Source organism: Triturus cristatus, chromosome 6, assembly GCF_964204655.1.
Source record: "Triturus cristatus chromosome 6, aTriCri1.1, whole genome shotgun sequence".
NCBI lineage: Eukaryota > Metazoa > Chordata > Amphibia > Caudata > Salamandridae > Triturus > Triturus cristatus.
Window position 1 is genome coordinate 1003901744 of NC_140589.1, and position 25121 is coordinate 1003926864.

The window sequence follows — 25121 nt, forward strand, 5'->3', positions numbered from 1 at the left end:
AAAAGATGTTGGGGGCTACAGGGGGAGCCCTAGGGACCCCTCGGCCACAGCTGGCACCCCACATGCTGCTGGAGCCGGCATTGCTTCCTTCTGCAGGATCAGCTATTTATACTTCTCCCTTCGAGCCTGAGCAATCTGTTGATCTTTTTCCCTGCCCGCACTGATGTATGCACTAAAACAGATCACAAGCTAGCAGGTACATTTTTTTAAAGCTCCTGCCCACTGGGAGCAGACTTTATTTTTGCTCCCGTGTGGCGAGAGATTTAAAAATTCTCCAGCAGATGGAAGCAAACACAAGTTTCCCTGCCTGCACCAGTGCGGGCAGAGAAACTGCTGCGTCCTGGAGGTGGACTCCCCAAGTCACAGCAAGTGAGCCGGCCCCAGTGGATGGCTCCCTGGGGCCAATAAATTACTCAGGGAGAGGGCCCGACCTCCCTTTTAGTTGAGTAATGGCTCTGGAGGATGGGGTCACCAGGGCCTTTAAAGGCTCAGAGGCATGCAGCCCCCCTCCCCTCAAAGTATGCTTTGGGCCCCAGGGGATGAGGTCTCCGGAGCAGAATACTGCTTAGAGATAGAAGCGATTTATCACCTATCCTTCAAAATTACATTGGGCCCCAGGGGATGGTGTCCCTAAAACTGAAAACGGCTCAGAGGGGGAGGGGGGGCACAAGTCCCCTCCCTAAACATACAAATGTGTCACCCTGCTGGTCCCTGGCCTACCCCAGGGAGTTTTAAAAAGAAGCGCAGGAGCCTGATATTTTTTTTTTATTGTTGCTGTGGATTTGCGGATCCTCTGTGAATTCGCAGAAAAATTGAAAACAAATGTTTTGGGTCCAAGGCGGACTCACTATGGGACCCCACCACCAGGCCTAGGGGGACAGAGTATCCCTATCCTGTCCCCTTATGTCCTTTTTTCTCATTTTTTTAGAACTTAAGACCGAGTCCCACCTCCTAAGATGGCTGTCCCCACTTCTTGGTTTAGGTGGTGACAGCCAGTCAAATTGAGTTTGAGATCATGTTGGCTCTGTAGATCCTCTACGGCGTGATATATCCAATTTTTTTACCTTCATTTCTCCAAAAATACTAAATTGATTTAAGCACTATTTCTGGACCAGGATTTAGCTTTCTGCCAAATTTGGTGTACATCTGATCAGAAGTTTGGGCTGTAGCTGTGCCTAAAGTTCCTACAGGAAAAATGAATGGGGAAAATACGTTTTTGGACTACCCCACCCCCTTTTCTCGGCCCCCACTTGATGGATCACCCCAAAACTTTAAATACACAAAATAGTCAAAACGTAGCACTGTTTTGGAAAGTTTTGTGGAGATTCATCTAGGAGGGACAAGATGTTATGTTATGTTATATTTTATTTATAGAGCTCCAATCACCGGAAGGTCTCTAAGCGCTGTAACATGAATAAAAGGTCCAGAATCCTTTTCGCGCTACTATACTACACACACAGCTTATCCAAGCGCCTCCCTGAACAGAAGGGTTTTAAGTTTCCTCCAGAACGGTAATGACCTAGTTTCCTTACGCATACCGTCTGGTAGTTTGTTTCAACTCTGGGGGACGGTAACTGAAAATGCCAGGCCCCCTAAAGTCATTCTGTTAAAATGTGGACAAACTAACAGGCCAGACTCTGATGACCGAAGAGAGCATCCGGGCACATAAGGCATCAGGCGGTCTTTAATGTATTTGGGTACCTCTCCGAACTGGGACTTGTGTGCAATGCACAACCCCTTGAATTTAACCCTTTGCTTAATGGGAAGCCAGTGTAGCTGCTGCAGCAGGGGGGTGTTGTGGGCTCTTCTTGGCAGTTTATAGATCAGCCTTGCTGCGCCGTTCATAACCACTTGGAGCTACCCCAGAAGGTTTTCGCGAATCCCAGTGTAGACCGCAATACCATAGTCTAGGCGTGACAGGATTAATGCCGTCACAACAGTCTGTAAGGTGGAAGAAGACAGCTAGGTAGCCAATTTCTGAAGTTGCTGCATCAGGCCAATGCAACTCCCAACGACAGCAGAGACCTGGTTAATCCAGTGTCCAGCTTTATGCCCAGGCTCCTCACTGCTGGCACTGGCGTTGGGGTGGTACCCAGCTCTTGGGGCCAATAAGGATTGGACCAGGACGAGACCCCTGAAGTTAAAGCAAGCACTTCTGTGTTATCTGGATTTACCTTCAGCGAATTAGAGGTCATCCAGTTCATGGTAAACACAAGGATATTCTGGATGTTACGCTGTGAATCAGGAGAGTTGTCGATTCACACAATTAGCTGAGTATCGTCGGTATAATTAAACACCTGACAATCTGTTCTGGCCAATGCATCTATCAGAGGCTGAAGGTAAATATTAAAAAATAGAGGGGACAGTGCGGATCCTTGTGGGTCTCCCCATTGTAAATTGCCTCGCTTAGACGTATGATCTCCTCATTGGACTCTTTGAGACCGGTCCTCCAGAAAGGAAGTAATCCATTGGAGGACTGTCCCAGTGACTCCCAGCTGCGACACGGGCTAACAGCTGCATGTGATTCACTGTGTCGAATGTGGCTGAGAGGTCCAATAGGATAAGGGCTGAGGGGGTCTTCTTATCGGCTGCAAGCCGCAGGTCATCTAGCACTGAGAGCATCACCAACTCAGTGCTGTTGTGTGCCCTGAAACCGGCTTGCCGAGTGTGTAACAGCTGATGTTGTTCAACAAAGGACGAGAATACTCTGAGTACGTGTTGTTCAAGAACTTTTGCCAGGAAGGGGAGTCTGGAAATGGGTCTGAGGTTTTTGAGAATCTTGGCGTCCGCCCCTGCCTTCTTCAACAACGGGATCACCAGGGCTTCCTTAAACTTCTGTGGTACCCTTCCTATCGCCAAAGACAGATTTAATATGGACAACACCTCATCCTCTATCACTGGAATAATGGTTTTAAACAACTTCGGTGGACAAGGGTCCTCAGGTGACCCTGATTTTACTTTGGCCACAATATGAGCTAAATCATGTGGTTCGAGCACAGGGAACACCGAAAGAGCAGTACCCTGAAAGTCCAGGGAGTCCTCCACTGACAAGGGGCAAGGGGTAATGCTTGTATTACCTATGGCTGTAATAATATCTTCCACCTTAGTTAAAAAGAAATCCTGCATCTTGTCGCAGTCAACCTGACTGGTGACTGTCCTTGGCTCTTTCAGACGGCTCAGCTCTCTGAGTACGTTAAAGGTCTCTTTCTGAGTGTCTGTCGCCTCGCTAATCCTAGCTTCATAGTGCGCAGATTTAGTTCTAATAATAGAAGCTTTATAGCGGGCCAACTTTGCTTTGTAAGCATCCTTTAATTCAGGGTCAGGACGTTTCCGCCAAAGTCTCTCACATTGACGGAGAGCTTGTTTTCCCCTCTGAATTCTTGCATGTACCTGGGGGTCTCCTTCCTACTATTTTCTATTCTTTCCCTGCGGGCAGGAGCCACCTCATCAATGGCTAGTTTTAGTTGATGTAGAAATTCTTCATACTTCAAATCTGGGTCCCTAAACTGAGATCCAAGATGTATTGTCCGGTTCAACACTTCCCTCAGCTTGACGTCTTCAATCTTACGCCAATTCCGTACCACCCTCCATCCTACAGGTGGATGTTTTGGGCGGCTGTCTACAGGGAGTGAGAAACTGACCAAGAAATGATCAGACCAGCTACATGGTCTGCAATCAGTACATAATGTGACTGATGATGTGGTCCAGATAAGGGCCAAGATGTGGCCTTTCTCCTGAGTAGGTGCCCCACGATTTAGTGCATGGTCATGGCTTCATCGAACCTTCTAGAGGTACAATCTCTAGGTATTCGATCCCAATGATAATTAAAATCCCCAACAACCAAGATCTGTTGATATCTCGAGCACAGATCACTCATAACTTCATGGTACAAATCATTAAACAGCGAAGTTGGCAGGGGTGGACCCTATACCACTACCACTATTAAACATGAGGATATAAGTCCCAACTTAATCCCCAAAATCTCAGCCCCATCCAGACTCTCCTCTACTATTTTCTCAGTAGCAAATATTGTGCGTGTAAGGATTGAAACTCCACCTCCCCTTTTATTTATCAAGTCAGTGCACTGTACTCGGGAGGAAGGGAGGCCACAATATCAGACCCTGAAGTATCCTCCAACCAAGTCTCTGATAATGTGAGGAGATCAAACTCCCTCTCCTGTAGCAGCATAAATACTTCGATACTGTGCTTAGGAAGGGACCGAGTATTTAGCAGGGAAATCTTTAAGTTAGAGGGTACCTCTGGACCTGTGCCTCTGGGACTCAGCGTCAGTACATGAGGTGTCGGATGATTTCTACTGCCTGCTAGCAGGTTTTCTGACCAGAGCTGCTCAGTGACTGAATCCAGGAGGGGTGGCATATGGAGTGTACTCTTAAGTGTGTTGAGCTCCTCCCTGGTGTATACCAATTTTCAATCGGGGTCCTGGCCTCTGGCCGCGGTCGGGCGCGGACGGGCGCAGACGGGCTTGCCTTAGGCGCGCCTGCTGCGCGCTTCAGCTGCGCGTCCATTGCAGCATTGGTTTTGAAGGCGAGGGTGTGCCAGAAACTAGAACGCTCACCTGCCTAGCGTGGAAGTGAGCCAATGCTTTCTCCACTCGATCAGCACAAGCTGCGGTGGACCGGAAAGCGGCTCAAAAATCTGAGAAGCGGCAAGACTAACAAGTGAGCGCCAATCAGGTATGTGGGGTACAGAGTTTAAAGTTTAAAGGAATACAAGTTTATTTTGCTACTAAAACACATTTTAAAACTCACAAGTGCTAATAGGATTCTAGAAAGCTGTGGTGTAGTCAGCACGCACAAAGGAGACCAGCAACTAATGCAAGCTAGATAGATTGCTAGATAGATATGTGTTTGTTTAGCCTTCTAGCTTTTGGAGGACACTATAAACCTCCTAACTGCCTTCTTTTACTCTTTTGACAGATTCTCATATAGCATCCTCACTTCCTTACACTTTATTGAAAATGAATTTTTGGGGACGGTTAACTTGCTTTGAAAGAAATAAAATAAATGACTTTATTGTATGTTTCAGCTCACTGATTGGCACATACTTCTGGACAAATCTCTTCCGGCTCCCTTGGGCACGATAGGCACTTGGCTGTTCAGGGCTGAGGCTGCGCTGCGGGAGGAAGTGATTGCTCAGCAAGCCCATGAGGAGACCGCAAACATGATCCATCGCAAGCTGGAGCAACACAAGGTAATGCAGCAAGGATACTTTTATACCTGGAACATGATCAGGGTTGGTCTGACACCTACAAGCTGTATGAAAAATACATTAAGCAATTTTCTTGTGATCCTTACATCCACAGTGGGCATCAAAAAGTCTTTCTTGCAAAAATACCAAACTAAAATGAAAAGTATTTAAGAAAAGGAATCTGATAAATGCTGCATTGGGTTGCTGATTTGAAATCATGACTTTGGTTGAGTTCCCCTGCTACCCCTAAAAATACATGTTGAGAAAAATACAGAAAGTTAAGTGGCAACCTCTTTTAAAAATACTTTCACCTGGTTTATTTTTATAAAAATACATATTTACAGCATCAAATGGATTTGGTAGTTACTCCAGCAGTAAGTAGTAATAGTAATAGCATTGTGTGATACATGAGCATATTATATTCATTTCATTTAATTCAGATCACAAAAAGCTATAGAAATATCACCCAATGGAGGGAAAAGGCGGTGTAGGGGGAGGACCCATAGCTGATGTTCTGTAGTCATAGTTCCTTGTAGCTAGTGTTGGCCTGAAAAGTCCTGTAGAATTTGAGTTTGAATAGTCCAGTTATCAGGAGTTTCATTAAATTTTTATAGTTAAGTTCAAGGCACAAGGAGAGATTGAGAGTATGCTATGGTTTTAGACCTTGCTTAATTTGTAACATAATGACAGCCAGTGCCCAAAGCACTGCTCAAAAGACAGCAGCTGATGCTATTAAATGTAAATGTCCCCACGCTGAATATCAAGTCTATGTGTCCTAAATCCACCTGTCAGACACTCCCTGCCCCATCAGGTCACTCTTGCAGGCTCCTGCTTTCTCCTTTGTTGGCAGTTTTTCCTTCTTCCTCCCTCTTATTTACCGTTTGTGGTTTTCCTCCCTCTCTCGCTTGGGTGGAATGTCTGATAAGGAAAAATACATTTTGGGGGTGCCCCACCAGCCTCTAAAATGCATGCCAGTGAACGCCACCGGCAACCACCTTCACAAATTAAGCAATGGTTTTAGTCCTTGTACTGCCAGGGATCTTCCACCATGTATCAGCCATTTGAACAACTATTGGTGCGAGTGACATAACAATAGCCACTATGCCCCCACGGTGCGGAGTTCCAGGAGGCCCCCTTCGGCACTATTGAAAGGGGGTCTGAGAGCTCCTGACTGGGTCCAGAGCGTGTTGAAATGCAAGTTTCATTACACAACTGATTGGTACAGTAAAGGCCAACACTATTGCCTTTCTTGGAAACATTTTCCACGTCTGTGTTGAGAAGTGACAAAACCTTACCTTGCCGAACTTACTCAGTAAAAATACAATACAGTGTGAATCCCCAGTGCAGTTATGACAACCAGAATAAGAATAGTGCCTGCACAGTGTACATGTGCATTAAGTTTTTGTTAAACGGCTAGCATAGTTAACACCACTTTTCACCCCTAGGCTGCTCCATGTTGCTCGCTGACGGACGGTGGGCTACATTGCACTGATGGGAAATTAGTACCAACATTAACAAAATGCCATGCTTGAAGATGTTTTTTTTATATAAATCTGTTTTATCAAAGAAGTGGAGAATGATCAACAAATACACAGCATGTCGCCTACAACCCTCGCGCAATAAGACAGACCACACCAAATTTTGACTTAGCAAAAAAGGTCACTTTATTAGGACAGGTAACTAAGAACCACTTATTGAGACAATGTAACTATTATCAAATTGCTTCCCAAACATTTTTGCCACAAACAATTCCAAAAATACCCCAACCAAAATTTACCATAAATTACCCCATGTACTGCCCCAATGGCATCATTTCCTTTTTGACCGTTTTGGTTTACCTGTCCAGCTTTTCTTCCACCCTCCCCCCACCCCAGAGGGAAGGATAAGCCCGCTCCAGACTATCCAAACCCTCAAAAAACCGCATGAAAGAAACACACATGAAATGAAACAAAATGTCACCTGTCCTAAACGTGACTTAAGATCAAAAAATTCATTAATATATATATATATATATATATTTTTTTTTTTTTATTAATATTTTTTTTTTTATTTACTTATTTTTTTTTTTAATTATTAATATATATATATTTTTTAATTAATTTATTTATTTTTTTAATTTATTTATTTTTTACAGAAAAAAGAGGGTGGGAGGGAGGGTCACATAAAACGACCGTCTCTCTGCCTCAGCGCTCGTTTCCCGCCTAAACGCTTTTCCAACGGTGAAAACCTAAGCCCCGCCCCCTACCTAACTCGTGATTCGCTGCGTGGTCTGTACCATCGCGCGAACCTTCCCAGGGGGACACCCGGCTCGCGCCGCGGTCCCCCCGGGTCCCATCGCGCAATAAGACAGACCACACCAAATTTTGACTTAGCAAAAAAGGTCACTTTATTAGGACAGGTAACTAAGAACTTATTGAGACAATGTAACTATTATCAAATTGCTTCCCAAACATTTTTGCCACAAACAATTCCAAAAATACCCCAACCAAAATTTACCATAAATTACCCCATATACTGCCCCAATGGGATCATTTCCTTTTTGACCATTTTGGTTTACCTGTCCAGCTTTTCTTCCACCCTCCCCTCGCCCCAGAGGGAAGGATAAGCCCGCTCCAGACTATCCAAACCCTCAAAAAACCGCCACCCAGGAAAACCCAAAGAGTTTTCCTGGCCCACCCCCAAAAGAAAATTGCTCAAAAAACAACATACTCTACTTTAAAAGATGATCACACCAAAGATTCTCATTCCAAAAACCCGCCAGCAAGTCCCGTAATTCCATCATATAGTAGGCTTGACCTAACTGGGATAAATGAACCCCATCCTCCTGAAAAAGATGATACTCGACACTGGTAATGTTATCATGAGACAAAACCTGAATACCCATTGCATTGCAAAAAATCTTCATCGCACGGTTTAATTTTTTGCGAGCTTTTTCCATGGCTGAATGATTGCGGGCCCCCCTCCACTGTTGTCTATAAATAAATTCGGTCCACACCAGAGACGTACCCACCCAATTGTTCTTGATGACTGCTAGATCCAATTGCATTTGTTTCAAGAGCGATAACCCAGATAAAGGTACAAGATCATTCTCACCTAAATGTATTATTAACAAGTCTGGAAAACCTCTGTCAGCTGATAATTCAGATAGCGTAGAAAACAACTTGCTCCACCTCATCCCACCGTTACCCTTCCATAGAACTTCGTGGCCTTTGCTAGGAAGTCCGAGCGACCTGCCGTAGATCTGACGTTCTGCAAAAACAGCAGACCACTTGACGAAGGAATGACCTATGATCCAAGTACGCATTTTTGAGGAAAAAGAATTGATGGCACGACCTAGGTAGAAAAGTAAAAATTAGCCTGTATCAAAGCAAACGAATAAGCCATCATAGTCTGACATAACGAGAACAACATGCAGACTTCCACCTACCAATCCTCTTAATGTCCTCCCAGTCCCAGCCCAATTTAGCCGCTTCCGTAGCTGCCCCGATCCTAAATGAGTGAGTCCCAAAAAGTAAGGGGTCCCTCCCAATCCTCTTCAAGGATTTGCGTAAAACAGCCAATAAATGAGCATCAGTAATTTTTGACCCATCTTGATGCAAAAATATGGGCCCATGTATGAAATCAGGGGAACCTACAAATGAATCCCATTCCCAAATAGGACAACATCCTTGAACCCCACTCCCACTCAACTTAACCCAAACACCTTTACCCAACTGGTCAGTTTTAGACTTTTTCAAAAATAACTTGATTGACACCCCACGTTGAAAATCAATTTCACTGGACCGAATCCCCATTTGTCCTCGCAACCCCAATAATTCTGAAACCCGAAAGGCACCAAAAAACAACCAAATCATACATAGACGAAAGCGCGACACTTCCCAAAGGTCATAACAACAAAAAGGCAATTGAACTAGTAACTGCTGTAACAATCCAAAAGTAATAGGTTCTCGTAAAGGCCCGGACTGTATCCGCTCCCTGCTCAAACCTTTGAGCATCCGCCGCAACAAAACATCCCCAACTAAATCTTGACCCCACCATAGCTGACCATAAAAAGAAATCCCAGCCAATTTGCCAGAAATGGTTGTGTGTGATAAACCTTTATTGACTAAAGATAAAACAAACTGTAACATACAAAACTTGGAATCCAATAAAGGACCTTCAAAACAGTGTGATCTCATAAAAGTTAAAAATTCAGACCAAGCCTGCAGATAAGTGCGTCTAGTAGCAGGGGCTATCGATTTCTCGACCAAATCGATGATTCTCATTCCCCCAGCACCCAGATGTCTTGCGGGATTGGAGTTTTGTAGGTGTCTGCACCAGGCGCCAAGTTGCGGAATTTCTGCCAATTAGAACGAGACAAGGCGTCTGCAATTGAATTATTGACACCTGGAATGTGCCTTGCACGAAAAACAATATTGCATTTTAAGCTGAGTAACATGAAAAAACGCAAAAGCCTCAACACCCTTAGATCTTTGGCCTTCTGATTATTTCTGAGCTGAACCACAGCCATGTTATCAATGTGGAACATTACACATCTGTTACTGAATTCCACACCCCAAACCATCAGGGCCACAATTAATGGAAACAACTCAAGGAAAGCAATACTGCGCCCTTGTGATAACCAATGGCGTGGCCATGCCTCCGCACACCAACGACCCTCCCAAAAAAGACCAAAACCATGTGCTCCAGAGGCATCCGAAAAAATCTGTATCTGCCAAATAGTATTGTCACCAAGAAAATATAAAGAAACTCCATTGAAATCTGACAAAAAGGTTAACCACACCCGAAGATCTTCCTTGATGGCTTTGGTAAGACGAATTCTGTGGCAAGGAAGATAGGCTCCGGACATCGCAAAACCCAACCTTCTGCAAAAAGTCCTGCCTGCCCTAACAACCCGACAAGCAAAATTCAGATAGCCCAAAAGCCGTTGGACTTGCCGAAGCTCAATCTTATCCTTACCAAGAACCTCCAAAAGAAAAGACCTGATCTCTTCTACCTTTGCAGTTGGCAAACTAGCCATCATAGTTACCGTGTCTATCTCTATGCCCAAAAATACGAGCTTAGTGCAAGGACCTTCCGTTTTTTCAGGAGCCAGCGGAACACCAAACTCCTCAGCCAAGTCCTGAAAGAATTCGAGACCTTTAAGACATTGTTTTAGTTGTGCATCGCCAATGAACATAAAATCGTCCAAGTAATGACAGACATGTGTGTGGCCACTCCTCACCGAAAAACACCATTGTAGGAACGTGCTAAACGTTTCAAACAAGGCACAAGACACTGAGCACCCCATAGGAAGTACTTTGTCAACGTAAAAAGCTCCATTAAAAAACATACCTAGCAATTCAAAATCCGATGGATGGATAGGAAGTAAACGGAAGGCCGATTGAATATCACATTTTGCTAATTCTGCACCAACCCCTACCTCCCGTACCAATCTCAAAGCGTCATCCACGGACGCATAAGAGACATTGGAATCCTCAGGGGAAATGAAATCGTTAATAGATTGGCCTTCCGGCCATGACAGGTGTAAAATCATTCTGAACTCACCAACCCGTTTTTTAGGGACTACCCCCAACGGAGATATTATCACATTCTCCAAGGGGCATTGAATAAAAGGCCCAGCTACACGACCAGCTTGAATTTCAGCCTCCAATTTCCGTTGCACCACTTGAGGCAGTTCCTTAGCAGATTTTAGATTGTCAGCCCAGCGGTGATCACGAGGCCCTTGGTAGCCAATGCGAAAACCTTCTTTAAAACCCCAAAACAGTTTGGACGCAGCTTCATAATCAGGATAAACTTGCAACCAAGGCAGCAAACGCATCAGATTAATTGGGGTATGAGCCCTTTGACATAAGTTGAGGGAATCCCCCTCCACCCCTTGGAAAACTCCCTGAACCCCCTTGAGGCTGTTTAGCGAAGCATTGGGTGATGGCATGTCTACCGCCACATTGAGAGCACTCGTGTTTGAACCTACAGAATTGCCTAGTGCATGAGCCCCGGTTAAAATTCCAGGAGGCCCCTGGCGTCGGCAAGTGACCCCTTCCTGTAACCCCCGCCCCAACTGGAGCGGGGCGAGGCAGAAAGGGCCGATATATAATCGGCAGACCACTTGCAGTGTGCGTTGACGCAACCGGCTGAGCAGAGGACATCCACTGCAGCCAAAGCTCTTGATCTACTTCACCCCACGGTTTATCTTTAAACATACTTATCCGCGCCCTAAATTCTTCATCATAATTAAGCCATGCATAGCCCCCAAACTGCAAATGTGCCTTACGAATGGTGTCCATATATTTAAACAATGAAATAGCCCTGTCCGGATACCTCTCACAATACACGCTAGCATATATCAAAAAAGCTGCAGTCCAATTTTCTATAGACTTTGGGACCCTGGGCCGCCTAGAAAGTTCCCACTCCTCCTCCTTGGACCCCTCTCTGGCTTGAATATCCCTATGAAGGAGTTTAAAAATATCGACAAATTCATGCAGCCAAATCTTATTGTTGGTGTTAACTGACAGATGTATGCCTAATGGCATGGCAAGACCCATATAAGGAAGCTTCTGCCGAGTCCCAGCAGTAGCCTTCACCTGACTTGAACCAGCAGGACCAACCTCAGCAACCCCACTACCCACAGAAGACCTTTTGCTGGAACTATCCGCATTACCTGAATTAGATGTTCGAAAAGCCTTGTCCCTTGTATCCCCACCAAAACCAACCCCCAACACCTTAGATGTATTTGACTCGTCCACCCCCACCGAGCCCGGCAAAATTTTGCCTACCCCAGGTTGTGACCAAGCAGCCCACCAATGAGGCTTACCTGACGTTAGTTGTGCAGCACGCTTCTGAAATTCCCGAGGATCATCACGACGCTGATAATCGCGATGCCGCTCTTGGTCCGACGTGAAATCCGCACTTGACTTCTGTAAGACACTAGCAGAATTGGTTGCCCCCGCACCCGTTGAAGGCACGAAAGGAACATGTTCGGAACAACAACCATTACCCCCACGATCCTTTTCTGGAAAAACATCTTCAGTACCATCAAAATAACCCAGACCTTGAATACCCTGCACCTCTGAAGATTCACAAACATCCTTGCTTATACTTGGCATTTCGCCATCACCCACCCCACCATCGTAAAACTCCCAATTGGTCACAGGCCTCCGATTAGAGAGCCCGGCCACTATATTAAGATCCGCACCTGATCCGCTTGATGAAAATGACACGTTACCAAAAGGCGAAACCTGTTTCTGAATTGCTTTTCGAGGAAAAACTTGAGCTGCCTGCTGGACTGAATAACCTACCGCCTCCTCGCCGCTCGTGCCAGAATGCGATAACTTACCATGACCAGAGACATGATTACAAGCATCCGCCTCCGATGAGTCAGGAACAGCATGCTCAACCCAAATCCATTGACCACGTTGAGGACCAAAAGGAGAATCAAAATCCACCTGCGGGTGACAAGGAGGGGGGCGAGAAGCCGGGAAAATGGAGACAATGTCTGAAGAGTTAATAACAGTATCTTCTTGCAAAGGCCCAGCATCTTCCGATGACCTCTGTACCACCGTAGCCACATTCTCTGACACATCTTCACCCAAAGGGAGACAAGAAGGAGTAACTTGCCCCAAGCCAACTGCTGAAGTGAGAGCATACACACCTTTGGACCCAGGGGGGCCCCTAGGTAAAGGGGACACCCCAGAAACTGAAAAACGCTTACCGAAATAAGTTCCCTTCGCTAGGCGTCCCCCACAAGCCTCAGAAGGGATAGAAAAAGATGACCTGTCTAGACAAACCTCCTCCTCCCCACCACTATCGCTAGGATAGTCCACCAAAGCTGCAGAGCGTCCCAATGACAAAACAGGAGGAGCAATGTCAATATTATGCCCAGAAAAGTAACCGGGTCTGTTCAAAAAATACTCTGCGCCCCTCAAAGACGCCCGTTTTGCAGGAGAAGGGGACTCAATAAACATAATGTCAGCACCCTCACTAGACATTCCCCTCCCCTTCCCACTTATACCTCTGCGTGATGATGCAGGCAGGCTTCTAGAAACCGCGCCTCCCCTGGCGCTGACTCGACGACGAGCTCGTCCCGCCCGAGTCACAGAGACCTCCCCGGACTCCCTCACCGTGACTGCTGGTGCAGAGGCGCAGCGCGCTGTCAGGAGCCAGGAATGGGAGCTCAAACGAGCAGGCCTGCCGCGTGGATCCTTAGCTGAAAAAGGAGCGAGTTCACCTCTGGTGGCCATCTCCTGCACGCGTCCTTTGACAGGAAGACAAGCTGCCACTGCGTCGCTCACACCTTTCGCCGCCACTCTCTTCGGGCGCCTCACAGCTGAAGACATTAAGTCAGGAACACCAGGGGCCAATAAGTCCACCCGGCCTGCCTCATACAGAACACAGAGCGCATTCTGAACAACTGGGTCGTCAGCCATGACCAGCTTCTTTAGTTAAATACAAATTAAATAAATAATGAGGCAAAAAACGGCACAAAAAACGACCGTCTCTCTGCCTCAGCGCTCGTTTCCCGCCTAAACGCTTTTCCAACGGTGAAAACCTAAGCCCCGCCCCCTACCTAACTCGTGATTCGCTGCGTGGTCTGTACCATCGCTCGAACCTTCCCAGGGGGACACCCGGCTCGCGCCGCGGTCCCCCCGGGTCCCATTTAGCGAGCCGGCCGCATAATGGAGTGGACAAAGAGGAGGCAAGGGTGTGGCATCAATAGGATGTACTTGGAGATTGGGTTACACAGCAAGTCGCCTACAACCCAATCAGGGCCGGCCGCGTAGCATAATAATCAAAGGTGGTAGGTGCAGGCTTTTGGGCGTCTCCAAATGTGAAGAACCATAACAAACTAATGGGCTCAGGCATAAAGCAATAGGCAGGTAAAGGAAGAGGAGAAGTGCGAGGGGAGGGTGAGTCCCCCAAGACTCTCAGAGAAGATGTTTTTTTTTAAATGATGTCAAATAAATACATATGCCTAAATGTGCCCTTTTGTTATTTTTCAAAATAAAAATTCAGCCAGACTCACACCTTTGCACACTCTCCTTACTGTCGAAAATTGAACATTTGTGCCAGTAGCCAATCCATGCAGACATGTCTTTCATCCGGCACTCCTACTGATCTTCCTATGTATAAAAATTATGCATCCTGCGGCTCTCTAACTCCATTGCCCTCAGAGGACTTCAGAAATGTGGAAAATGGCAGAAGACGCTCGGGCACAACCCACATGTCTTTAAAACTCTGTCTATTCACCCAGTGCCACCCAAAACACTACTTCATCATAAACTTGCCCGTGATTAGCCTGCTCCCCGTCGCAGTTGAGGTATCGGATGAGGACTGAGCCTTCCACAATCTGAAGACAGGCCTCTGGCTGCACACACACTGCTACCTCCCCCCACGGTAAGCCTGATGTGGTAAATCAAGAAGCAGGGTAGGCTGTATTAAGATGAAACAGCATCATGGTTTATTCTTAAGGTAGTAGCCTCAGGTCACAGGTTAAGTAGGTATAAAGGGTGGCCCACCAGGATCAACATTCTTGCTGCTCAGCCCAGGCATTCAACCAACACTCTCTCAAACCATGCACACACCGGCATTATAATTACATCACTCTCACTCTGGTTGAGCAGCAGGGGACATAACACTAAGAGGTGAATGCATGGTAAAGATAAGATACCACATCTAGCATGACCACGTGTACTTGACCCCTTGCATCCACACCCCACCACACGACCTATCCTCCAGCCTGTTTCCCTACTACAGTCAGCGATGGTGCCTCAGCGTCACAGCAGTCCTTTGTTCACCCTGTCGGCTTTCCTGTTTTCTGTTGTATCCTACTTTCCCTCCTTCTTTCTTACAACTGTTCCTTTAAGTTGGTAGGACTCACAAATCTTATTTGTTTATGCAAGTGGAGTGGACATAATCATTTGTACCTATGCATGTTTCCCATTAGATCAAGAAATGACTTAACTGACATATGTTTCGCCTCAAGGTGTGAATTATCTGTTACCCTAAGCGTTCTTAGGCCTCAGTCTGTGCTCCGTTGATTATCACTGTGTTTGTACCACATTGCCCAGAAATGCTAATAAAGTTTGTTACAAAGAAATCTTGCCCATGTGTATTGGCCAGTGCTTTCTGAGTTTAAGAAGGTCATGGTTAGGTCACTGCTTAAGGAGACTTTGTTGCGTGATATTGACCTTATAAATTATAGGCCCTTCCCAAATCTCATATACCCTACTACGTTTATGGTGAGAGCAGTCACTCAACAACTGCATCCCTTTGTGGAAAGCAGCAATAGCTTCAGCCGCATCAGGCCGGGCCCTGTCGAGGTAGGTGCAGTGAGCTATCATCCCATCTGTCAGCGACCATCTTAGAACGATGCTCATGTGGGATTGACCAGAGCCTTGTGTTGTTCAACCACGTGGGAGCCTTAGATATATTGTAAACGACAGCGGCTTAATTCACATCATTGTAGAGCTCTATTTTCGCCATCTCACTCCTGTATTTTATGCTAATCACTTTAAAAAACTGCCATTATATCCTTTTGATAACTAGGCTACAAGTTCCCGACTTACCAAAAAAGATTCCATTAACTACTCCTCTCACTCAAACCATTTTATCATTTATTTGACATATTTCTCTGTACAAAATAGATTTGTATAACTGTTTGCTTTGAAAAGTGTTATTTTTTTCTCTGTTCCATATTTATACAAGCATTGGCATAGCCAATAGGTCTCGCCTTTGGGACCTTATAAGTGCTTAGCCATGCAACAGTTGCATAACTAAATACTTATAAGGTCCCAAAAGCGAGACCTATTGGCTATGCCAAGTGGCCATGCGGCCGTGAAAGTGATCGCGATCAAACATCAAAGCGGCCGTGCGGGCGCGAAAGTGAAAGTAATCGCGGCAAGCGCGGCCCGCGCACATGCACTGTAGCTCTAGGCTGGCCTGGTAGCACTTTTTGGAGCCCTCTCAAAAAGTCTCGCCAGACCAGCGCAGGCGCTGGGTCAGGCGAGACCTAAAAAGGCACTAGCAAAATTGTACACCCTGTCGTATAGTTTTCTTATGGTCCTCTATTGTTGCCTGGAAGAGAAGTAAGCAGGAACCTCTTAGGCTAAGTACACACTTTCTCCTCTGTGCAGTCTCGGCATCATCAGTTTGCTTCCTTGATTTGAAACCTTTCAACACGATGGAAATGGAGGAATCTGAATAAATAAACAACAGCAGGTCCCCACCTTTAAAGGATTTCAAGGGCTCTTTGTCTTAAAGCTTCTTTGCATGGCCACATCGGCCGCTCCGCCCGCCTCTAGTCTCCGCCCCACTGGTCTCACCCTTCCAGAAGGATATGATCCGTACTTGCTGAGGACTGTGGGCTGAGACTGGGCAAAATGGCATAAGCCCTACCAAATAAGTGGATGTATGACGCCATGGGAAGTGACTTCATAAGTTCACGACTTTAGCAGACCCTGGGCTTTTAAGTCCTTAACTGGATTGGCCCTATCTTGCAGTCTGACCGTCTAGTATTCTGTATGTTCACTTATAGAGCTGTGCGTCTAGTCACATAAACATGAATATATTTGACCATCTCAAGTGAAAGTTCCTTGTTTGTTAGAAGTTTACACTGAAATCTTGTGCTCATTATAATAAAGCTCAACGTGGTAAGCAGTGCACTAACACCTGAAATATGTATGTGAACTGTAGGTCATAATTTCAGATTTCGTTATTGTAAGGTCAATGTTTTATGCTTCCAGGGTCAATGAAAGTAGAACACTGTTACAGTGAGTATTGATTCAAGAAAAGTGCTTATGATAGTAGCGCTATTTAAAGAACAGGTTTTTTTATGTCTTAAATAGATGCTATCTAGTGAGAAAGAGAAACATACTGTTCTGTTTACCCAGGTCCTCTATCACTAACAATTACCAATGTAAGTCTTCCAGAATGTTCCTTTGTTGATGTATACTTGGGGTTCGAGAAATATTGTAACATCTTTCACTAGATAGCCAGTTAAATAATTTGTGATTCTTTCCACCTTAATGCTTGCTTTTCATGCTGGTATGCATATTTTTTTTACCATAGTGGAAAGCAAAGACTCCCCCCTCACCCCAATAGAGAGAAAGTCTCACCTTTTGGTGCCGTAAATAAACGTTCATGCAGTGCTTGATTTCTATTTAAAAATAAGTGCCAGGGCCCTCGTCAGGAGGCCAAAGCAGCTTGCACCACCCATTGCCCCTACCACTGCCACCAACACAACTACTAACCATCACACTTCTACAAGTGAGACAGTAAACAACCATTACGACGCAACTTTTACAACGAGATGCCATTACATCGCGGTTTTTACAACGCAAGTCGTTACAACGACTTGCGCTAGATGGCGCTCTAGGACAAGGAATAGTATAATTTACTATCCAACACCTTCCCTACTGTACGTAGACTGGAGTTGGAATAGTAAATTATACTACTCCTAAGTCCAGCGCCCTCCAACGCAAGTCGTTGTAACGACTTGCGTTGTAAAAACCACGATGTAATGTACCACAATGTAAATGTATGCGTTGTAACGTCATACATCCAGTGAGACAAGCTGTTTGAGGTAGCATTGAAAACATTTGCAATTGAATTCAAAGTTTTCACATAGTGATGTGGCATAAAGAGACGCCAATGTCTGCCACACAATAAAGACACTTGTGACCCCTACTTTCACAGCCACGGGCTAAATGGATGGCGTCCCATCTCAGAGAATAATGGAGGAATCCTGTTCACTGACATCCTCCAACCCCTTATGTTCTTCAGGGGTGTTCTTAGAAGACAATAGGTCATCCCAGAGGTAAGTGAATGCGCAGCAAGGCCTCCAATGCAAGAGCTCTGACTCATTTCCAGAGGTGACCCAAAAGTTGCCACTATTCCCTTACAAAGATAATTAAGTGAGTGTAACAGACCCAATATTACACGTGTGAGGAGACTTTTTACAAGCTATTCATTCTAGCTACCTTGATGTTAGTAGTGTGGGTCCATGAACCATTTCACATGGTCTCTGTCAGTCTTACACTGCTGTTTCTACTCCAAGCAGGACCCGCCTGCTAAGAGAAGGCACTGAAGGCTTGAAGCCCTTCTAGCAGAACCAAAGTTGACAAACAGTGAATCAAAATGTCAAAGATCAGCTGCCCTAAACAGGTAGGATGTAATTGCCCTGCACATACCAAGAGTACGGAAAGCCTATTGCTCCACTGCAACTTGATTATGGCAGAAAGAAGGAAGAGTCAGGTCCTGGTTAAGAATCTGCTTCTGGAGACATAGCAAAGAAGTGAGGACCGAACGGGGCAAGAAATGCAGTGATGTAAGAAGGAAAACAAAGGAGCGCATGGCTGATGTCATGCTGTAAGAAACAGAACCTTGAGAGGTAAGAACTTCAAGTAGACCTCCACGAAATGATCAAAAGCTTGACCTTGTTGTGCCCTAAGAACCAGTTGTAGGTCCCAAGGGTTAACTAGAGACCTGGACAGAGGCCTAACCACAGATCATCCTATGAGAAGATACAGAGTGCAAGGTTCCTGTTCCTTCAAACTATACCAAGGACCCATGATTGATCACTGGTCCCTCCGGGTTGAATCTGCAAGGCCATTGCCAAAGCCATACAATTCAATTTGTAAGATCTGTTCATCTTCACAATGCCAGGGCCACATTTCCTGTTCCTTATATCAATTCTGAAAGGAGGTGGAATTGAGATTATAATCTTTCAAAATGTCACCCTTCAAAACATAGGGAGATGAGCAAACACCCCACAAGAAAAAAAAGCCATACGGCACAGTCCTACTTTTTCAATTACCAATAGTCAACCTGAGCCCCAGGAGAATAGAAGGCAGCAGAGATGTGCGATGGAACTAATGTGAGGACCCATTAGCTCTCCAAGTACATCTACCTGATGGGAAACTAAGATATCCTCCGAAAAAAGGGATTACCAGTAAACTTTTTCCAACCCTTTGGATATGAAGGAGCAGCTGCTGGGTCAGGGGAATTGGGGAAAGGCCTATGGAAGTCTGTGCAGCCAATGACAAGGGAGAGCATCAATGGCTCACGCTATTGGGTCCTGAAACCGGAGGCAGTACCTATGCAGCAAAGCATTGTGCTGGGAGGCAAACAAGTCCAAGAGAGGATGCCCGGAATTCATGTGTGGTTCAGATCAAATCTAGGAGGCATGAAGTGGAGTGTGTGAGAAGCACATCTATAGCTCTACCTTGATGGTAGACAAGTTCAGGGATTTAAGAGCTGGGTTTTAAAAAAAAAAAAGAAAGTTTGAGATGACTCTATTGGATGTGGTTCTCATCATGTGTGGAATGGGATTGAAGAAATAGCCCGAGGAGATAATGGTTTTCAAAGGGCTAATAAGATTCAAAATCATGACACCTGTGTCTCTAGATAAATCAGATGAGTTGTGTGATCCTATATCAACTTATGAGATAAGGTTTATCATCTGAGTAATGCATTTGCTGTAAGAGAAATGTAGATTTTACAGAATACTCTTAATATTAAATGGGAAACGTTCCAGTAGAGAAAAGGCTAAGGGCACCTCAGAAACAAGACATTCCATCTCACTGCCGCTGGTTGAATTAACGGTGAAACAGTGGAAAGTTACTGTTCAAAGGAAAATGAGCTGTTCGTGTTGCTTTAAAATTGCTAGGCGATGTAATCGAGGCAGGCAGGCACGTTCTCTCGCTGAAAAGCTGCCATAGTTACTACCTTCTACTGTTCAAGGCACAATGTCACGAGTATTTTGCTGCCACCGTATTTAACATTTTTGGAAAGAGAGACAGATACGCGGTCAACGGATGCAGGAGGGCTAGTGTTTCTAGGACGCATGCATGGTAAAATGGCGCACTATGTTTTAAAGTCGGTAAAAAGCCGACCTACAGTAGATGTTTAGTGTCTGTTTTTTTTTAATCACAGGACGTGCTGAAAAGTGTGGACGGGTACAGGAAGGCGTTCTTCGACATCTACAGAACCGGCTCTGTGAATGGATCCCCCCTCCCCGCCGAACAGCTCGCGGACATGGCAGACAGGTAAGAGACACGTTTGTGATCTTCGATTTTTGACGTACAGGTCTCTGAGGTGTGTGGCTGCTGCTCGGCGATTTAGGAGGTCCGTATTAAAGTTTTACCTTGGGTCGCACCGTGCCGCGCGCACATGGAATCGAGGATGAAATGGAGAGCAGATTTTAAGTAAGACATTCAAGACATGTTTATGTAATTTCTTGTTGCGCTCACTGGTGCCAATGCAATTATTATAGAGCGCATGGCGAGGCTTCTAGCGTGAAACACTGAGGGGGTTCGTGCTGTCAGATGAATGGGTGCGCGAGGGGGAGACAGACGCTTGCCGTTGCTGGATGCAATAAAACAGATGATTTTGAGCGTCGTCACAGCACCCTTCCTTTGAATGGCATTAGTTGAGGGCTTGGGGCATCTCTTTCTCGGTGCGTGCTGGGCTCTGTTCTTCTGCACCCGCTTCTCTGTGCAGCTCGAGTTTATATAAACAATCATTGTCAGCCGTTGCAAGAAGCCGAGTTCCGTTGTCTATAAGAAGCAGCAGGGAAATAGCCATCGCGAGACCATCGACAGGGTTAAAGACTGTTTGACTTCATCGCTTAAAATGTGGTAATCTGGATGTGCCTTTTCATCCGTTGGTGCTAGTACTTGTTTAATTGACATTTTTTATACATCTTTTTACCATTTAAATTGTTTTGTTCTGTAACTTTGGGTAAAAGGACTACTAGTAATTTTAAGAAATGCACACAAAAGAAAGAAACGGAAGATGTTTAAAGCAAGGCTCGCAAGAATGTCTAGCCACGTTGTCAGAAGGAGAACATTCACAAACAAACCTTGTCATTCACATAAGCAACATGTTTGTATGTATTTATGTGGCATTTCGGTAGCAAACCCAGTCAAAATTAAGCCTGGGTGGAGTTCTCAGAGTTCTGATACGTGGAACTCTGCGAAGTGCAAAACAATCTCCGCCGTACTACGCATAGCTGCCAAGGTTTCAGATTGCTTATGTGTGACATTTTCATAATTTCCCTTTAATTATGAGTGACATTCTGTGACTACGAGTGACATTTTCTTGCGAGCAAAATCAAGGCATGAAGACAAGGAAAACATATAAATATCAGAAATCACAACCATTTGCGCAACGAAAAATTCTAACAAGATCTTAAAACTGCTTTATTGCATCAGAAACTAACCTAGTAAAAAGCAGTAACTCGCAGCTAATCCTCATTAAATACAGTTTTGAGAATATGCATGGTTCATGTTGTTTTGTGAAAACTATCACTAAACAAAACGCTAATCTTGCTCCTGCACTCCATTATTCACAAAAGTGATCTTGACATTTTTATTGGCGCATTAAAACTCTTGGACACACAAATAATTCAGCCCCAGAATTGTCACACTTGTAGGAGTGTGATGGTCAGTAGTTGCGTTGCTACTATCATTGGCAGCATAGCAGGGGCAATGTGTAGTGCAAGCAGCTGTGGCCTCCTGACGAGAGCCCTGACACATTTCTTTTTTACAACACCAAAAAGTTAATTTTACGGAATACAGGTTTTTGTATGGGAAGTTCCTCGCTGCCTGGCTGTTGTTTTCGGCACAGTTACTGGACTCGATACAGCCTTTCAGATGGTTCCTGTCGGGCGGGGGGGGGGGGGGGATTGGGTGGTAGATGAGGAGACAGATTCACACAATGCTGGGCGAACGGTCACTTTTGCAGAGCCCCATCACGCCAACTAATCATCGGTCACTTACCGCTGCCTAGTTTTTCCTAAAGGTAAGAGGCACTCAATCACTGCCGTTATCCAAGCTGCTGAATCCTTGTAAAACACAGGTAGTCGGACAGGCACCACTGCACGCGCTAGCACTATTGATACAATCTAAAAGCACATGATTTTGAAGAGAGATACCTCACAAGGCACTACTTACTTACTTAGCGACGCAGCTCTTCAGGCAGGCCGAACCTCGCCACAAGGACATCCGCCGCAAAAAACACAGGCCCGGGCACAGGAGCAGCTACACAGGAGGGGCTGGTGTGCTGAGGAACAATTACAGCAGCTGCTACGGTCCATGCAGGGGTCAGCTTAGCCGCCAGACGGGTCCACCATCTTTGATTAAATTGCCGGGGCACAACTTGGTAATGGGTGTGAGCAGCGCTGCCATTGCCACTGCCTGCAACTTGCCTCTAGTTTGTTCTGACTACAACCACCAGCCCCCTGCTCACCACTCGCGCAGCAGCGTCATAACGTATTAATCACGCTGCCACGCATGATGGTGAATTCTGCTAGACTGTAGCAGTTTATAGCTGAAGACACTCTGTGGTCTATCCTAAGTGATATGGGTCCCGAACCAGAGCTCGTGGCCTTCTTACATGATATACACAAGAATAACACAGCGGCTGTCAGATATAACAGTAATGGGGATCTGACAACCACCTGGGATGTGAAAAGAGGGGTACGCCAAGGTTGTATCCTGGCCCCTCTCTTATTCACACTATACATAAATAATTTGGGAGACTTTTTAATAGCCAGTTGCAAAGATATTCCTAGATTTGGCGACAAGATGATCCCCGCATTATTATATGCAGATGACACAGTCATATTAGCTGGAACGGCAATGGGTCTCCAATCACTTTTAAATGCTTTTATAGGTTTTATGGATTCTTTAGACATATCAATAAATTTTAAAAAATCACACACTATGTCTATTGGCCCCGGAAAGTCTAAAAAAAAGACCACATTTTATTGCAAAGGGATAAACTTAACAAAGGTCCCAACTTTCCCTTACCTGGGGGTACTTTTTGAAGAAAGTGAGTCATGGTGCCCACAAATTACGCAAAAAAAGAATACCCTTGCAAGGGCTACAGGGGCCACACAAAATTTTGCTAAAAAACTAGGGACTAAACCCATTGCGGCCCTGACGAAGATATATAAGGAAAAATGCATCCCGATGGCAACCTATGGTAGTGACATCTGAGGATATAAAGAAGGGAAGGGCATTCAGCAGGAGGAAGACAATTTCGTATGTAAGGTCCTGGCAGTTCCGCATTCCACCGCTGCATATATAATACACGAAGAACTAGGGGTGGGTTATATATCAGATCAGATTGCAGTGGCCCCGTTTATGCGCTGGCTGAGAGTATGGGCAAGTCCCATTACAAATTTAAACCAAATAACACTGACTGTCTGGCATTAGATAGAGCCACACATATTCCCTGGTTTAGGTATTTAAAGGAATTGACAAATTGGTTAGGCTGTCCTGACTTATTTCTAAGCCCCAAACCCATGGACAAACTCGCAATTAAAAATATCAAACTTCAGTTTGTCTCCAAGCGCCAGGGAATAAGAGAAGAAAAGGAGCTGTTAAAACTATCTGTAAGACGCTATGTTACATTATCCACGAATAACCAAGTCCAACCTTATTTACTAAGTGTTGTTAAACCTTTCCATCGTTTTGTTTTAACAAGATTTCGTATGCAAATGAATCATTGGCTTCTATCAGTCCCTCAGGGCTTTTCTAAACCTGGCACCTTAGAACCTTGCCCTTGTGACAATTTCTCTGAACAGGACATTCTCCATTTTATTTTTTTCTGTGATTATTATGTTTCCTTACGAAAGAAATTCATATTACCATTACTCAGAGATTGTCACTTTGTGCAAGTTAGGCCAGCCCTACTGTACCTCCAGATGTCAGCTTCCCCCATGGTCTGTTTTGGGGTTGTAAGTTTTTTAACAGAAGCCATTAGGCGTAGGAAAAAACTGGCTTTTTAACTGTCATTATGGTTTTACATGTTTTTACTTCGAGGCCCAATATGTGTTATAAACGGGGATTATCCTAATTCATGAGTTTGCCCTATTGCACTTTGCACTTTATACAATGTTTTTTGTACTGTATGTATAGCAGGTCCTGGTATTTTGTATGGTTATCAGGAATGCTATGAATGTGGACTCATTTGCCTTGTGTAGATCTCTTTAGTACCTTGCATTTCATAAAAGTCCCTGTTCTATACGTATCCCAGGGCTCGCTTTTCTGATGGATCACAGGAACAACATAAGCGGAGTCTTTATATTTGATTATGTTTGCCCATTTGCACTCTGAATTTCGTACATAATGTTTTGCTTCGTACGTATTTTAAGATTTGGTTACCTGGCTGACATTAGGAATGCTTTTTTTAATGAAATGTAGTGTTGTATGTTATGTTTACTTGTATGACATTAAGTTGTCGAATAAAGCATTCTTGACTTGACTTGACTTGAGCTGAAGACACTCACCCCCAAGGCTGCTGGAAGAAGAGCACATGAACGCGTGGCGCGCTTCCACTCCAGACGTGATTGGGAGACCAGCTTTAGTTTTTCAGTATTGGTGCATGATTTACCTAGGGCTGAGGAGACCTATTATGTGTGACTTTGCATTGGTGCATGAATTACCTAGGGCTGAGGAGACCTATTATGCGTGACTTTGCATTTCAGTGTGGTGATGTGGACCACCACACTGAAATGCGTTAGTCTAACGCCTGATGCGTGGCACTTGGCAGGGCTGCTACGTGGAGGTCCGCAAGCGACAGAGTGCGTTGGATAAATACTGATCGCAGTGATTTTCAGTGCCAGGTGCTTTCTGCACTGTGCAATCATTGCGAACAGCACCATGCACAGCGCAAGCCGGCGCTGCTCCTTTCTGCTGCTCGAGTAAATTTTTACTCGAGCAGCAGCTTTCTCAACTCGAGTATACGCGAGCACTCGCTAGGAGAAATCTGACCGCCTGAGTTGAGATATCTCGCCGGGAGGTGGATTTTCCTCACTTGCGCTCACCAACTTGACATTGACAAACGCGAGGAAAAGAACTCCGCCAAGTTTTTTGGAACTCCACGAGCTCCACGTAACACGGAGTGCG

General features: G+C 45.1%; 1 protein-coding gene across 1 annotated transcript in view; it reads left to right on the forward strand.

Moving 5' to 3' along the window:
• SYNE1 (spectrin repeat containing nuclear envelope protein 1) overlaps window positions 1-25121 on the forward strand; it is a 1959630-nt gene that overhangs the window by 510926 nt on the left and 1423583 nt on the right. Inside the window, exons 12-13 of the mRNA XM_085611789.1 lie at window positions 5047-5211; window positions 20140-20252. Of these exons, the coding sequence (XP_085467915.1) occupies window positions 5047-5211; window positions 20140-20252 (278 nt within the window). The remainder of the gene's footprint in view (window positions 1-5046; window positions 5212-20139; window positions 20253-25121) is intronic.